The sequence below is a fragment of the Carettochelys insculpta genome, chromosome 3, assembly GCF_033958435.1.
Source record: "Carettochelys insculpta isolate YL-2023 chromosome 3, ASM3395843v1, whole genome shotgun sequence".
NCBI lineage: Eukaryota > Metazoa > Chordata > Testudines > Carettochelyidae > Carettochelys > Carettochelys insculpta.
The window spans coordinates 47,556,920-47,575,000 of NC_134139.1; the positions used below are offsets into that span (position 1 = coordinate 47,556,920).

An 18,081-nucleotide genomic window follows, 5' to 3' on the forward strand; every position below is an offset into this window, starting at 1 on the left:
CAGCTGGTGGGAACTGTGGAGAGCTGGCAGGGATCTTCAAGGAGGTGGCAGGGAGCTAGCGGGGAACTTTGGGGAGCCACTGGGGACTGACAGGGAGCTGGTGGGGAGTTGGTGAGCACTGGGAGGGAGCTGGCTTATCTTTATTTATTCTATTTAGTTATTTCTATTCTATTTCTATTTATTGTTTTTTGTGGGTTATAGGTACATTATATGTAGCACACTTGTGTGAACGATATGTGTTGGAAACGTATCTCAGGCTAATTCCATTATTCCTTATGGATATAAATTCCCCTTTATAAGTCGTTTCACTTATAAGCTGCATTATTTAGGAATGTAACCTGTATTTACAACAAGGATCCCTGTATTCACAGGAGAATTTTACAGGCACAGGGCAGCCACTAATCATCTTATATTCTCCATTGAGTGTCCCCATGGGTGCTCCACCTTAGGTGTCAGGCTTTCCCTGGTGCTGCAGATCAGAGATCTTCATAGCCATTTTCAGCCAGACTGCGCATGCACAGGCCGCAACATGCCGTTTCGCTCCCTTTCAATCGTGCACAGTCCGGACTCATCCAGTTCCTCTCAACCGCCAGCGGCTGCAGATGGAGCTTCTACCTTCTCCTCAGCCTTGAGAGTTGTTTTACCTTCTTCTTCTTCTTTGGTTCATTCTACCTGAAATAGAGATTGTTATAGTTAGAGTTACAGTTAAAGTTAAAAGTTTTGAAGTTCAAGTTTTTCTGCATAAGTTGCAAGTTAGCAGTTAAGCCTCGTTGGCAACACTTGTGGAGCAAATGAACTCTTTCTAGTTCTGTTTAAAAATATATTTATATAGCTAACTTAAGAGAAAGTAAACGAGAAAAACTGATATAATCATGCCTGGCACCACCGGTATTAATAAATGCGACACTGGTCAAAAGGCAATGCCTGCCTCAGACGGCCACTCCAAATGTATTTGATAGTTGGGAGAAGGGCACGTTCCTGAGAAGTGCCCACATTGTTCAAAACTTATTGCATGGGCTCGGAGAGACAGGGAAATGCAGTTGTGCATGATCCTGTTTGACATGGCCCTCCAGCCATCTTTTCTTGAAAGCGCTGAGCCTTCTCAAGATAGCCAGCACAAGTGCAGGGTGCTCTATTCTGAAGGTGCCACACACAAGCAACCAAGAGCCTCTCCAACTCGATCATTGCCCACTTTGCCCAGAGGAACAATGAGTGAGGCTGAAAGCGTTACTGAAATTGTCTCTGACATGTCTAAAAAGGTCAAGACCAAGAAAACTGTCCCTTCAACAGCACCAGGATACATAGTGGAACCAGGAAGTAGATCGGTTCCGCACTGTTCAAAGTTGGCACTGATGGTCTCTGCACCACAACATTTGGCAACAACAGTCCCAAGTCCAGCGTCACTGTCTGCTCTGGCACTGACAAAGGCACTGGCTTATGTGGCACCGACGCATGCGGCACCAATCACAGCACCAACTCTTGAGGCAACTGCTGTGACTGCACCTAGATGTGAATCATTGGCACTGAGTGTACTGGCACCGGTTATTGCTCAACCTACCATGGACCTGAAGAAAAGGCTGTCACTGGACAAGGACCCCAAACATACCAAAGCCAAGTCTAAATCCAAGCACAGGGGTACTCCTGAGCCTTCTCTGCACTGCTCATTGTCACTGCCTGTCTTGGTTACTTCACAGCTATCTCTGGAACGGTATTCAATTCCATCACTATTTCTCCGTCCCTGGTCACCTTACCACAGATCGGTATTGCCTTCACCATTCTTAAAACACGATCTCCTTCTCTGTATGATGTTGAATCACAGTGGCACCGAGGTAGTCAGCCCTCCATTTTGCCACTTCCTTCTTCTAGACTTTCACACTCCTGTTCCTCGCACAGGCATGATTATAGTTACCACTCTCTGCACAGATACTAGTCGCCTGCAAGGCATCAATATTGCTGTACTAGATCCTGAGATCATGAGATGTGTTATCTTTGGGATTGGGACATGCATGCATGCTGGGAGTCACCAGAGAGATATTTCGTGATGTCCTGTTCACCCAGCCCGTCTCTGGTAGCTCTGCCACCATTGGTGCCTCAGTCTCCTTCCCCTCCCCGTTAGTCAGGGGAAGAGGAAGCTCATTTCTTGGACACTGATGCACCTCCTAGACCACATTCTTCAGCTGACACTTCTTCATCTTCACCAGATGAGGCGGTTATTCCCGGTGATACCTCTCCCCCTGATGATCTCAGGGAATTTGAAGATCTGTTCTGGATAGTGGCCAGTACCCAGGGTGTTAAATTGGCAGAAATTTAAAAGAAGAAACAAGGACTTTTAAAGAACCTGAGACCACCAGTTTCCTCAAAGATTGCCATTCCTCTTGGAGAGGCTATTGTTGAAGCAGCTGACAATATATGGCAGATGCCAGCCTCCACTCTTGCTGCCAATAAAAGGGCAGATAAGAAATACTTTGTCCCTTCCAAGGGTATGGAGTACTTGTTCACCCACCCCTAACCAAACTTGCTGGTGGTGGAATCTTCTCAGCAGAGAGCCAAAGCGCCACACTGTAAGTCCACTGACAAGGACTCTAAATGTCTTGACCTTTTTGGTTGAAAAATTTACTCTTCCCCACTCTACTTCTCTGGATGACCAATTATGCGGCACATCATTCCAATCACAACTTCGACAACTACTCCAAGCTTACGTCCTTAATGGAGTACTTACCAGACTCGAAAAAGCCCTTGCTTAAAGCCATCGTCCAGGAGAGCTATGTTGCTTCCAGAACTAGCATCCAGATTGCCCTTGATGTAGCTGATGCGGCAGCTCCATCTACAGCTATGGCAATAGTTATGAGAAGGGCACCTTGGCTCCAGGCTTTGGGCATCCCCAAAGAGCTCCAAGTGGAGGATCTGTCCTTTAACAAACAAAAGCTTTTAGCTGAATCTATGGATACAGTGCTACACTCAAGCAAAGACTCTCGTACTACCCTGAGCACCTTGGGTATGTACACCCCACCATTCAGGCACAGACATTTTGGTCCATATCAAAGAAGATACACCCAACCATTTCAAAGACAATTCCAACAGAGACAATATGACCAATCCAGGCCCCCTCAAAGACCACCGAGGCATGGAAACAACCAGCCTTGTAACCAACAACAACAAACCAGACAGCAAGCTTGATGGTGTCATTGAGAGCCTCATTCCCACCAAAGCCTCAGTCTTGCCTTCTTCCCCAAAGTTGTTTCATCACCACCTGTGACCATACTTACCATACTTTGATCAATGGTCTGTAATAATAACAGATAGATGGGTGTTAGAAATAGTGTCTTCAGGTTATGTCATCCCCCTCTGGGCTGTCCCACCCACCACCCCACCTACTTCATCCCTCTTCAGGGACCCCACTCACGGGATTGTAATTCAACAAGAGGTTGATCACCTCCTCACTATAGGGGAGGTGGAACCAGTACCAGACAACTGCAGAGGGAGAAGCTTCTATTCCTGATACTTCCTCACCCAAAAGAAGTCAGGGGAGGGGTGGAGGCCCTTACTGAACCTTTGAAATTTAAACTGTCGTCTGTGAAAACAGCATTTCAGGATGATCATGCTGACCTCCATAATTCCTATGCTCGATTGCAGAGATCAGTTTATGGATGTCCACCTCCAGGATGCCTACTTTCATATTACCATCCATCCTGCTCACAGATGATTTCTATGGTTCGTGGTGGGCAATACATACTTCCGTTACAGGGTCCTACCTTTTGTCCTTGCCACAGCTCCCAGGGTATTCTCCAAGACCCTCACAGTGGTTGCAGCACACCTTTGACAGCTGGACGTTGTCATCTTCTCATATCAAGACAAGTGTCTTATCAAAGGACCATCTCAAGCAGAAGCCACCACCATGATACAGGTTACAAAAACCACTTTTCACTCATTGGGCCTCATCATAAACAACCAGAAATCAAGTCTGGAGCCCACACAAAGCATAGAGTTTATTGGTGCATGACTAGACTCCATCACAGCTCGAGTGTGCCTTCCATTCCAGCATTACTGTACTATTGAAGACATCGTTCATATGGTCTCTACATGCCCTAGGGTGCAGATTATAATTTACTGCAAATCATGGGACACATGGCTGCCACTACTTATGTTGTCCAAAATGCACGTCTGCCATTTTGATGCACCCAGCATTGGATAGTGACCGTATACAGACCCATAAATCATTATTTTCACAAGTGGTCACAGTGCCAAACAATGTCCTTAAATCCTTGTGATGGTGGACGATGCCAGACAACCTGTTCTCGGGCATCCCATTTCATCGGCCACAGCCGACCACACTTATAATGCCTGCCTCCTGGTATGGGGAACCCACCTCAACAGTCAGTCTGTGCGGGGCCAGTGGTCCACTATAGAGGCATCTCTCCATATAAACCCACTGGCACTCAGAGCAGTGCACAATGCCTGCAAACACTTTATACCATGCATTTGCAGCGTGCCTGTCAAAATACTTACAGACAAGATGGCTATGATGTACTACATCAATTGCCAAGAAGGAGCATGCTCCCATTCTCTCTGTGCAGAGGCGATTCGTCTGTGGAACTGGTGGATTTGCAATGACATAACACCGGTATTTTTGTACTTACCAGGTGTCAACAATATGGAAACAGATGCTTTGAGCAGATGCTTCATGCCAGACCACAAATGGAAGATCCACCACCACATTCTTCGCCCCGAATTCACTGATGGGTGTTCCCAATTGAAGACTTATTTGCCACCCATCTAAATCACCAGTGTAAGAGATACTGCTGCAGAGCTGGTCTGGAGTTGACTTCCCTGGGCGATGCACTCTTAATCAGTTGGAGGGGTCCACTAATCTTTGCATTTCCCCCGACAGTGCTAGTTCCCACAGTGCTAGAGAAAGTCAACAGGGATAGAGACAAGTTCATACTGATTGCACCTGCATGGGCATGCCGGCACTCGTTCCCTATCCTGTGCAGGATGTTGTTGTGCATACCGCAGTTCCTGCTTTGTCCCACATATCTGTTGACTCAGGATCAGGGGCCAATCTTGTATCCACAACCTCACACTCTCCACCTCACAGCCTGACTCACTGTTGGATAGACAATGCCGAGCATCTCTGCTCAAACCAAGTGAAAGAGGTCTTTGTGCAGAGCAGACGACAAAATATACGTAAGACTTACCTTTCTATGTGGAAGTGATTCGTGATCTGGTGCTCCTCCAGACAACTGTCTCCAAGTGAAGCACTGATCCATACTATTTTGGACCTCTTGCTGCACCTGAAACAATAAGGTCTAGTGTTGGCATCTTTGAAAGTGCACCTGGCTGCCATATGAGCATTCAAACACACTATTGACAGCACACCAACGTTTGCTCACCCAATTACAGCACGTTTCCTAAAGGACTGGCTAACTTGTACCCCTTGAGGCAGCCTGTTGTGCCCCCGTGGAGTTGGGATTTATTTCTAGAGACACTAATAAGAGGCCCATTCGAGCCTGTGGCTACGGCCCTGCTCAGATTGCGGACGTTAAAGACTATGTTCCTCCTGGTGATTACATCCACCCAAAGGGTGAGTGAACTTTCTGCCCTGATAGCAATCCCGCCATATACTATTTTCAACATGGGGTGATACTCAGATTACATCCCTGATTCATCCCCAAGTTTGCTTCAGAATTCCACATTAACAAGCCAACAGTGATCCTGGCGTTTTACCCTAAACTGAATTCCTTGGCACATGAGGTGCAACTGTACTCGTTGGATGTGAGAAGGGCTTTAGACTTCTACTTTGACAGAACCAAACCCTTTCAGAGGACCAAGAGGTTGATGGTATCTATAGCCTGTCACTCGAAAGGGGAGGCGATATCTTTGTAGAAACTGTCTTAACCTTATTACGTCCTACATCATGACTCGTTAGTCCCTTCAGGGCGTGTCCTTACTGTGCCAACCAAGGGCACACTCAACAAGGATGATGGCAATGTCGATGGCACTCTTCAGAGGAGTCCCCCTTCACGACATGTGCAGGGTGGCAACCTGGACATCCTATGACACGTTCGTCAGGCACTATGCCATCTACCGACAGAAGACTGAGGATACCTCCGTGTCCACAGCGGTGCTGTCTGTCCTGAAGAAGACTTGAATCCGGTACCTGCCTCCCTGTTAATTTGGCTGGGGGGTGGGGAGAACTGCTACTCAGTCATCAAAGGTGGAGCATCCATGGGGACACTCAAAAAAGAAAAAGAAATTACTCACCTTTGTGCAGTAACAATGGTTCTTCGAGATGTGTCCACGTGGGTGCTCTACCACCCACCCTTCCTACCTGCTTCAGGTTATTCTTCTATGTTCCTCTGTTTCATATGCAAAGTGGTTTCGAAGAACTGTCTGAATCTGGACCATGCACATGATTGAAAGGGCACAAAATGGTGTGTCAGAGCAAGCGCGTGCATGGTCTGGTGCCAGGGCAAGCCTGACACCTAAGGTAGAGCTCCCCGGGGGACACCTCTCAAAGAACAATCGTTACTGCGCGAAGGTGAGTAACTTCTTTTTCTTTGCATCCACTCTTAGATTCACTATGGGTGCTGTCTTGCTGCAATTTTCAGAGTTACTATTGTCGTATTTGTGAAAGATTTAATTACAGAATTAGATTTGCCAAATCTTTTTAGGACTTGCTTCTTAAATATTCAGCATCTAATTAATCAAATATGTGGAATTTGTGTCCAGCCATCATATGTATGACAGCCATATGATCTGTGGTGTGTAATGTGGTTTTCTTATTGTTTTCCTTCAGCTTGTGTTTCCACCTTATGCCCTAATTTAGCTTTGTCTATTGTCACTGTTCTTTCAGCATGGAAAAGGGACAGAGGCACAGGCCCTGGTTAATGACTAAGAAAGTTGTCTTTGACACATCATTTATGCATCTTGCTATGGACAATGATCTGTGGAAAACAATTTGTGGTCTGATAGCTGCTGTGATCATCCCTCCTTTTTTGGACTTAAATTTGGCTTTCTTGGTCATTTCATTAAATATTTTTATGCCAGATTTCTTGATTGGTCTGAAGAAGCTATGTGTCCTATCAGAAAAAAGTGCATCTTTCACAGATCTCTGTATCAGGTCTTCAGCAACATCTGCTATTTTGAACAGAGACTCATACATGCAATCCAACAGAGATGTTGATAAACACCTCTGGATGTGTTTTAGGTTAAAATTGTATTTTTTCTCATATTGTTGGTAACATAATAGGTAAGAGCTGTAACATGGTCCTCTTCCTTCACTGCAAAGGCAAGGATTTATTTGTGGGCTTTGTGTTCAGTGCTTCTTATTACACCGTTTGTTTCTCTTATAAATTATGTCTAGATTACAGCAATTTGTTCACAGAAGACATCTGCCAACAAAACTTCTTTCGGCAGATTGCAGCAAAATTGCCAAGCGGATCGCAAGAGGGATCTGCTTTATCAACAGAGAGGGGCTGGACACTCATTTCGCTTATGTCACGTCAATTTCTTCAGATCCTTTTATCTTATTTAGAAGGGCCATATTTTTCTCTATGGGAAAAGTCTTGCACAAAATCGTATGTCTTTCTGCTGATCTTTGAGACTTGAAAAATCTCTCCCAAATGAGATTTGGAATAAAACAGCTATTTAATTCTACTAATCTTCTGTAAGTAGCTAAACAAAGCACAGATTACCTGTTGTTTTTTTCTTCTGTATAGATTTCACGAATAATTCGGACTGCATGTGGAAATGCTTTACTTGTAGGAGTTGGTGGTTCTGGAAAACAGAGTCTTTCAAGATTGGCCTCTTTTATAGCTGGATACAAAATATTTCAGATAACTTTAACCAGGTAAGAAATGAAAAAATGCTATGATCATTTGTTTCTCCAAAACGACAAGTTGATTTTTTTTTGTTTTTTTTAGGAAATATGGGTATTTTAAACTTTATTTTAAACACTATCTTTAAAAAGAGTAAACATAAAACTATTGCACTCTGATTCACTCGTGCATCATTGGCTGCTTACTAGTACCCTGATTCAACAAACCATAGCTATCCATCAGAGCTCTTAAGAACATGCTTATGTGCTTTTATGAATTGAACCTGAGACTTTCAGTTGATTTCATGGGGTGCTGTATCTTGCCCTCACTGAAGTGTTTGGATATTATTGTCATGATTGGTTCTACAAATTATATACTGAATAAATTTGAAAAATTGAAATGATTGTATATTGCATATTAAACAAATTTGTAATTTCTCTTTTTCGTCATAGATCCTATAATGTTTCCAATCTCACAGATGATCTGAAACTTTTATATAGAGTAGCTGGTGCAGAAGGAAAAGGCATCACTTTCATTTTCACTGATAATGAAATAAAAGATGAAGCATTTCTTGAATACCTTAACAATCTGCTATCTTCAGGAGAGGTTAGCTCCTAAAAACTGCAGTATTAGAAATAGAATATTTCAATATTTGCTCTTCGTATCTGCCATTGGTTTTGTAATGATTAATGGAGCTAGAAAAGCTGCAAATCTCAAATATCTTAAAGTTGGGAGAACTGGGACCAAAAGTAAATCTCAAGGTAAATTTCAGGATTCAGGTCAGTACTCTTGCAAGAATAATATTTGATGCTCATAACTGTATAGTATTTCCTCATACAGCCGTGACTAGCAATTTGACTGGAAGAGATTATGTAAGCGGTAGGAAGGAAATAAGTGAGGTGTCCATTTCAAAGCCCACTATTACTGAAGGGTGGCCTTGCTAGTTTATTTTTCCCTAGCATTCATTGTCTTTAAATGAGTTGCTTAGGGTGTAAAAGGAAAGAATATGGCCCTTAATTCATTCAAATTATGTTTGTATGTGTAGAGATAGATGGGTAGACATGTTAAAATTACAAAATATATTATAATTCAGTTAAATTAACACCATTTCTTTTCCTGTTCATTTTGGTTTTGTACAAAGATTTCCAATTTATTTGCTCGGGATGAGCTGGATGAAATTACACAAGGATTAATACCTGTGATGAAAAAAGAGCTGCCTCGATTTCCTCCTACATTTGATAATCTTTATGACTATTTTATATCACGGTCAAAAAAGAATTTGCATGTTGTTCTCTGCTTTTCTCCAGTGAGTTTTCTTTTTGTATCTGTCTTGTTTATTTCTATAAATACATTTCCATGAAAACAGGATGTGATCATTAAATGTTTATAAATTTGAAGATTCAGGGCATATATGAAGTAGTTAATGCAATTTTCAGTGCTTCAGGTTTTAATGCAGTATTTGCTTGTTGAGAAAAGAGCAAGAGCCCTCAAAGCAGATGTTAGTGGATGTAAAACTTTAAGTTGAAATCAATGTACAACAAACTGAATTTTAAAGCACTAAGTAGCATTCATCTTTAATATGAGACCTTTTTCTACTAGTTATATTGAGCATATTAAGATAATGAAAAAGAATGGTATGATCTATGGGGTAGAACAAAATTAGAAAAATTGCTTAGATTTATGTACATGTTAATATTTTGGATAAAAGTCAGATGTGATATCACATGCACTTTATTAAGCTTTTTTTTAAAAAAACTGTTACTCTTCTTAGGTTGGTGAGAAGTTCCGTGCACGATCTTTGAAGTTTCCTGGTCTGATATCAGGCTGCACTATGGACTGGTTTAATCGGTGGCCTAAAGAAGCCCTTGTTGCTGTAGCCAGTTACTTCCTTTCAGAATTTAATATTGTCTGTTCTTCCGAAGTGAAAGCACAAGTAGTAGAAACTATGGGACTATTTCATGATATAGTTTCTGAGAGCTGTGAGAGTTATTTCCAAAGGTAACATGTACAAATTTTAAAATTGAGCAAACACAAAAATATTCCTACTATTATGGAATAATGTTCATGTCATTGTGATATATGAAGCAATATTGTCTTTTCTAGTTTGTTATACAGAAATGAAGTTTGTGTTTGATAAATTCAAAGGCAGTCCTTTAGAATCACGAGTATGTGGCAGTTCCAAAACCTTAAACCCATTGTAGAATAAGAATTAAAAGCGTATAACAAACTTGTTATAGCTTGTGTGATAAGGACATAAGTGATATTAACTATCATTATGAAAGGATGCTGCAATTTGATTATTTGCTATTTGTTTTAAAAGTAATTCACTTAAAACTGAAATCCTGGATGGTAGTGTTTCTATTTAAATCTCAAATGAATACTACCTGAAAGTTTTATATATTGAATTATAATTTTACCATATTTCTGCATTTCAGATATCGACGAAGAGCTCATGTTACACCCAAGTCTTATCTCGCTTTCATAAATGGTTACAAAGAGGTTTATTCTGAAAAGCTAGGAAACATTAATGAACAAGCTGAACGCATGCAAATAGGTACGATGAATAGAGGATAAAGATAAATGTTAGATATGGTCCTATGTGAACTGTATTTTATCATTGGGCTTCTCATTCCCAGATCATTTAGGGTCACTCCCCTTTTGTATTACAGTCAAATAGCCCAAACCTGAAATGTGTATATGAAACCTTGTAACACAAATGGAGGTTCATTCAGACTACTCTGTGCAGAAGTAACATCAACCAGCCAAGACTGTTGGTCTGACAAGAGTGGTACAAGTGCAGCATTAAATCTAGTTTAATCATGTCTCTGAGCATTCCATCTATTAAACATACATATTTAATATTAGCAAATTAGCTTTGTAATAGAAGGGGGAAGAGGAAAATGGCTGGAGAGTGTATCTGTGTGATTGGCTTGGGGGTGGAAGCATCACCTTAAAACCAGATCAACCCCCTTCTCTGAAGTTTCTGTCTGAGGAGTGGGTATTCAGCACAAACTGTACTTTGCCTCCTGTTCTAGTTACAGTGTTGAACATGATTGGAGAAGTGGCTGAAATAGGCAGAAGTGGGTGGGAGACTACATGCTTCTTCTGTCTGAAACTAGCACTTATAATATTTTTAAAAAGAAAAGCCCTAAGGTCATTCAAGTGGTGGTTAGACTAGATGATTCTTGTGGTCCCTTCTAATCCTATGATGTTAATTACTTTTGGCATAGTTGCCAGTGCTGCCTATTATAGGGTTGCCAGATATTTCCTATTTAGAATACTGTGTTTTTAGGTTCTTACAACTATAACTTTGTGGGAGGAAATTTTCCATGCTGGTTGTCTCAATGTGACAGGGTCCATGTACCCTGCATTGGACAAAGAAGGGTTTGCCCTATATTCCGGGCTGAAGATGTCATGCCTCTGCAACCCTGCTGGATATGCACCAACTGAAGTGCCTGTATGAAATGGGGTAAACCAATTCAGACAGGACAAACTGGTGAGGAGAGAGAACAGACGTCGCAGGCTCCCACTCAGGAGCTGCTGGGCCCAAACTACCTCTGCTCCTGCATGTACCTGAGTGGATACCTGGTTACTCAGAAACATCCAGGAACTGTTGGAAGCTCCATAGACTGGAGATTCAGGAAACCTGTGAACCATTAGAATATAGGGTCGGAAGTAGACTTGCAAGGCTAGTTATTGATCCGGTTGTAGGACCAGGAACTAAGTCAGTGTGCTTCAATTAGAACCACTCCCCCATTGACCCGGGGATAAATACACTCACCTTTAATGGTGTGCTAAGCTAGAACAGTATCCTGGCTATCACCATTAGGCCACCCAACCTGTTGATAGAAGGCAACCATATTGACTCTGGCACCTAGATAATACTGTCCTGAGGCAAAGAGTGATCCAGTAGACTCAGATACAGAATCATGATATCCCTTCCTCCCTCCAAAGGTGGGAGGGAGTTATAGTCAAAATGGCTCCAGTGTTTGTAAGAATGAGGTTAGAAAAAATTATTATTTTGCCACATTAAAAAGATTCTTATAAACTCTGTCACTGAGATGATCTAATACCCCATAGAGCAAAGGGTATGACAAGGCACCAAAGATGGCATGGCCATCCACTGCAGCCTAGGAAGTCCCAGCCGTGATTATTTTTTGTACCACTGGAACCAGGCTTCTGAGGTCAAGAGAGTGGAACTGTCCCTGTGCAACAGCTTTTCCACTTTAAACATTCTCCTGCACAGGTTCTTTGCACATTCTCATTCTCACCCATGCTTTGGAGTAAGGTGCCCTTGCTATTCCCATGAAAAGTCACCCAAATTCAGCCAAGTTATAAAACTATGAAAAAGCATAGTTTTGGATATGCTTAATAGGAATTTAAGAGTTTTGCTTCCAAAATTTCTGAAGCTTCCAGTGGCACTGAACTGCTGTTTCAAACTTCCTCTGCTCCTGCATGTAACTGACGTGTTCATTTGCTATCACCACAGAGCAGGACAGCATGCCATTATCCCAGGGCTATAGGAGGTAAGCAGGACTTTCACTGAAATTGCAGGGCTTGGCTGTTAAGACTAGGCATTGGAATTGACAGCTGGGAGAGTGTCTCTCCTGTATTCTCAATGTCACCCCACTGTCATCTAGACAGTGTAGAGAGAAAGATGCCTGACTTGTGTGCAGAGGGGACAAGAGCCAAATTGGGGAAAGCTGGGAGGAGCAAATTGAGAAAAGAACCTCAGTGGGGAGAAGAGGCTAGAAGTAGTCTGGAAGTGGGTGAGAAACTGGGACCAGCTTTATCGAGAGGCTGAGATTGGCTGGGCAAGAAAACTTGGACTAGAAGCTGGGGGAGCATAGGAGGCATTAGGATGAAGACCCTGGGAAGAGTGAAGGGGACAGAGACTAAGACTGGATGAGAAGCCCAGGGTAGGAGGCTATGAGCTATTTGTCAGGTAAATGAGAGAGGGGAATACTTGGGGAGTTGTGTAAAGGGACCATTTGGAGGAGTGCTGCGAATTATCAAAAATATAACATTTGTTCTTCATCTTTGTGAATTGCTGTGATTATCTTATCTTATATTTGATAGGTCTCTCCAAACTGATGGAAGCCAGTGAATCTGTTGCCAAACTCTCTCTGGACTTGGCAGTGAAAGAAAAGGAACTGGCTTTGGCTTCTGTAAAGGCAGATAAAGTATGTATGCTAAATGTATTTAATATCTAGATATTTAGGTCTTTTGATGATGAATATAGCATGGCGGAATTGTAGTAGTGTAAAAGGGCTACAGTATCCTCTTTGTCAATGAACTTGCAGAAAATGTCATAACCCCAAAGCATCCTCTCACTGTCCCATGAGGGGATGTGGGAATGGGAACTCTGTATGCTAGTAAAGCTCCTGAGGAGTGTCCAAAAGAAACTAAAGCTGCCCTAGTGAAATCCACTGGAGATGGAGAAGGTCAAAAAAACTATATTAACAATTGTGAAACCCATTATTCCCTAATTTCTTTTTTCTGTAAGAAGCAGTTCTCATTTCTTGTTTCAGTGCTATTTGCTGCAATGGTTTGAGGGTAATTAATAGTTAATTTTGGTTTAGTTATATGTGTTAAATCAAGGCAATCTGTTGATATTGTATAGTTGAACCTTATTAGTGTTAGTTGTTTCTAAGGCATTGTGTGGTTCTTCTTGCCTTTATTATGGTAGGTCCGGAAAGTTAAAATGAGTTTGAGTAGTTCTTATTTTGCAACAACAAAATAAAGTGTCTCTGTGATCAATGCACAGTACTGGTCCAATGTGTTGTGCATATAAGCACAATTTAAAAAGTGATGCTCAGAAAAGAGACCAGAGAGGAGTCTGGTCTGACGTTAATGAAAGGATCTGATAGTATCACATTTACATACGAATTCCAGATCTGCAGTTTCATACTAAAGTCTGTTTTAGAAATATTTTGATGAAGTATCTCCCTGGACACTCATTAGCAGTCTTGAAAGTTGTCATACTTCAGGAAAAATACTAGACTTAAGCATGAAAGTGCGGAGCTGGAATTCTCATGCAAATTTGACACTATAAGACTGGGTCTGAATTAAGACTGGGAGCAGCTAGTTCACTACAAAAAGTTATTTTCCCTCTTTTGGTATTCATATATTCATATCAGCTGTTGGGAATGGATCACATCCAGCCTGACTGAATTGACCTCATTAGCACTGGTCCCCCCATACTAATGTAACACACCCATCTTTGCATGTGCGTACCAAACTGAAGCTTTAACTTCATGCATCTGACAAAGTGGACTCCAGCCCATGAAAGCTCATGTCCAGATAAGTTTGTTAGTCTTTAAGGTGCCACAAGACTTGTAGTTATTGTGTATTCTGATTCTGTTCCTGGGGAAGACCCAAAGCTTGTGAAATTTGTAAATAGAATCCTGTTAAGGTCCCACAAAGAACTATGGAGCCTCTATGACAGTTTTGTGAAACATTTTTAAAAGTAGGGGGAGTACTATTTGGGAAAGACTGAACTTTATTTGGTGTGAGAAGGAAGTGGAACATGAAACAGAAAGTTTCTTTGAGATTAATCTGTACTGCAATATCTCTTCCTCTCTTCGAGCCTTGAGTATGTCCGAGTTGAGATGACATAATCACATGCCTGCTTTGGGTACAGACATCTTCATCTGAGTTATGTCGAAAAACAAACCCCCAAATCGAACCACATAATCCTCCCTCCAAAAATGTTCAAGACTGAGAGTAAAGTTTAGAACAGTGATATTCAGACCTCATTGACTCAAGAGCCAAATTAACAATCATCATTCCCAAAAGAGGTAGTCTATTTGTCTCATAGCAAAATGCCTGACAATTGGTCATTAACATAGTAAAAGTACCTGTATTGGTTAATAATTAAATCACACAGTGCAGCAAAGAACCTCAGGATACACATTTAAGAGCCAGTTGAGGCTCTTAAGTCTCAGTCTGAGTATCGCTGGTTTAAAAAAAGGGCCCAGGCAGGAATACACATAGCCTGGAGATGAACGCATGCTTATGCTGAGGGTGTCACCTGTAGAGCTTTGACTTCTACGACTATGAGAAGCTGTTCTGGGAGGGATAACTGCTGAGAAGATATGGGTTCTTTGAAGAGTGTCCCTGTGGGTGCTCCACCTTATGAGTTTTGGCACTGCTGCATCTCTAGTCAGGGAATTAAGCTAACTGGGCCCTTGGTGGGTTACATTCCGTTTGGAGTAGGTACTGCACGTGCGCTGCCAACTGACCCCTCAGTTCCTCCTCTACCACTATTGGCTTCAGTCAGAACCTGCAATCACCCTAGATATCTTGTAGTATTCTGTTAATTAATCAAAATTATTAATTATTACCATTAATCATAGTTAGTAGATTTTTTCTGGAAAAAACAGTTTTGTTGTAGATAGAGTTAGAACTTATTGAATCATTTAACTGTTGTCCAGTAGGCATGCCTGATTTTCCAGCTTTTAAAGAGTGTCTGACATGTAGATTCTCAATACCTATTTCTGATGACCACTCTGTGTGTCCATTTTCCTGGTGAGGGACACTCTACCAATAAGTGCCCACACTGTAAGAAGCTCACTGCCAGGATCAAAAAAAAAAAAAAAAAAAAAAGGGCTAGAGTGCTTCAACTCAAGCTTTCATTAATAGAGGACTCCATGCAGTAAGCATCTGATTCAGAGCAGACCTCACCAGCCAGACAACCTTCTCCCATGGCAAACTCTGAAAGAGCAGCTCCCACAGATTGAGCTCTGCAGACTCTGCTTCAGCGCAGTCATCTAGGAACTGCTCTCATTCATCATGTCAAGGTGATTCCCCTGAAAAGAAGTGCTCCCACACACAAATATATTGTCCCTGGTGCCAGAAGCACTGAACACACCAGACCATGAGGCAGTGGGCGTGTCTGGCACAAGATGGCCCGAAAAACAAAGAACCCAGCATGGGCTGGCTCTAAGGCCCCAGTACTAATGAAGCCCAAGTCTGCTCTCTAAGTACTAAGCAAGACATCCTCAGCACTAATGAAACCACATGTGGCTTCAGCAATGAGTGACTCTGTATGGCCCCAGTAAGCACTGTCTCTGCAGGGCAAACACCCAACCCTGCTGGTGCAGACAGAACAGTTGACACCGTTTGTGCAGCCTTTTCTGCAGCTCCGCTCAGTATCGATGTTGCTACTGAATATCCTGGTACCGCAGACATTTACAGTGGCTGCAGACTTGTTGGTAACCTCAATGCCCAGAACACTGCTCCTCAGCACTGATGGTACACTGAGTACATCCCACTTCAGCCTATCAGCTACACCAGTGGAATCAGCACCTCCACTAGCTAATGATTATGAGGAGGAGTCTTTGAGCATTCACACTCAAAGGTACTCCTAACCAAGACCGACATACCAATTACCCTACTGGCAACCTCTAGAATGACTGCCTTCAATAATGCTAGTGCCAGCTGACTGGCCTTGTTGGCACCCTGGACTATGTACTGGGAGCAACAGTGCCAAGTGGCTCTACAACTAATTCCAGATTATAGAGGAGGAGTTGGCACCCGAATCCCCATCACTGGCTCATGTATCATTCTCCTCACCGGATGACACAGTTATGCCACCACCCCTATGGCCAGGAATGACTAAGTCTTTTCAGGAACTGCACAAGAGAGTTGCGGGCTTCTTAGACATCTCTTTAGTGAACTTACCAGAGACACAGCATAGACTAACAGACATCATTCATGCCTTTCTCACTGCCAAGCTTGCCTTACCCATGAATCCTGTATTCACGGACCCAGCAAAAATGATATACAGACTCCAGCAACTGCCCCTCCAACCTATAAAAGGTAGGATAAGAGATATTATGTGGCACCCAAAAAGCAGATATTCTCTTTTCGTACCCTGCCCCCAACTCCATGGTTGTGGAGGCAGTGAACCATAGGGGCAGGCAGCACGCAGCTCATACCACTCTGTATGATAGGGAGTGGGAAAAAATGGATCTCTTTGGCTACGTCTACACGTGCCCCAAACTTCGAAATGGCCACGCAAATGGCCATTTCGAAGTTTACTAATGAAGCGCTGAAATGCATATTCAGTGCTTCATTAGCATGCGAAGTAGGTGGTGTCCTTTTGAAAAGGAGCCCCGTCTAGATGCGCCGCGCAGCGGCAAGGTGCATCAATTTTGAAGCGCCACGGCAGCCCGCATGCTAATGAAGCGCTGAATATGCATTTCAGTGCTTCATTAGTAAACTTCAAAATGGCCATTTGCGTGGCCATTTTGAAGTTTGGGGCACGTGTAGACATGGCCTCTGATAGAAAGATGTATTCCTCATCTACCGTTCATCTACAGATTGCCAGCTATGAAGCTGTATTGGCTAAATATACACAGCATATTTGGACAGATGAAATGCTTTATCAAGCAATTACCAGCTAACAAAAGAGGGCAGTTTAAAGCCAGCATCAGTGAAGGGACCCTTATGTATCTCACACTTCCCTCCAGACGACCCTCGACTTGGCTTACACAGCTTCCCAATCCATCTCCACAGCAATGGTTATGTGAAGGGTGTCATGGCTGCAGTTGTTTAGCTTCCCCAGGACGGTCCAGGCCATCTTGGAGGACTTGCCTTTTGAGGGATCAAAATTATTCATGGAGTCCACTGACGGCTCCCTCCATACCCTAAATCACTCTTGATCCACTCTGAAAACCTTGGATATCCATGTGCCTGTGACAAAGAGAAAGCAAGACAGGTTCTTCAACCAGACATACAGGTCAACTCCCTTCACACAGCCTCAGAGACATTATAAGAGTAGACATAAGTAACATCAGAACAGATGCAGACAACCAATGACCACTTGGCACCACTCCATCCCTCATGACATGAAAACTTTTGAAGGTTTGTTTGAGGGCAGGATAGCCTCAAACTATCCTGGGCAATGTCCAGGCTTCCCCACACCATTTGGAAACTGATAAACATCCTTCTACCAAATGTGGAGCAACGTCACCATGGACAGATGGGTGTTGGAGATAATGTGGACCAGTTACTGCATCCCCTTTTCAGCCACCCCTCCTATCCACCCACCCCTGTGCATCCTTCTCCAGGGACCCATCTCATGAGATTATGCTCATGCAAGAACTGAACCAGCTCCTGCAACTTGGAGCAATATAACATAAACCTCAACAACATGGGTGAAAGGGTGCTACTCCCACTATTTTCTTATGAGCAAGAAAACGGGGAAATGAAGGCCCATCCACAATTTGTGCAACCTTAACCAGTTTATTCACATGCG

The 18,081-nt window shown here is 42.7% G+C and overlaps 1 protein-coding gene across 1 annotated transcript in view; it reads left to right on the forward strand.

Annotated features, from left to right (window-relative positions):
- DNAH8 (dynein axonemal heavy chain 8) overlaps positions 1-18,081 on the forward strand; it is a 548,480-nt gene that overhangs the window by 411,414 nt on the left and 118,985 nt on the right. Inside the window, exons 62-67 of the mRNA XM_074989796.1 lie at positions 7,719-7,849; positions 8,270-8,423; positions 8,959-9,123; positions 9,589-9,815; positions 10,253-10,371; positions 12,897-13,000. Coding sequence (XP_074845897.1) covers positions 7,719-7,849; positions 8,270-8,423; positions 8,959-9,123; positions 9,589-9,815; positions 10,253-10,371; positions 12,897-13,000 — 900 coding nt within the window. The remainder of the gene's footprint in view (positions 1-7,718; positions 7,850-8,269; positions 8,424-8,958; positions 9,124-9,588; positions 9,816-10,252; positions 10,372-12,896; positions 13,001-18,081) is intronic.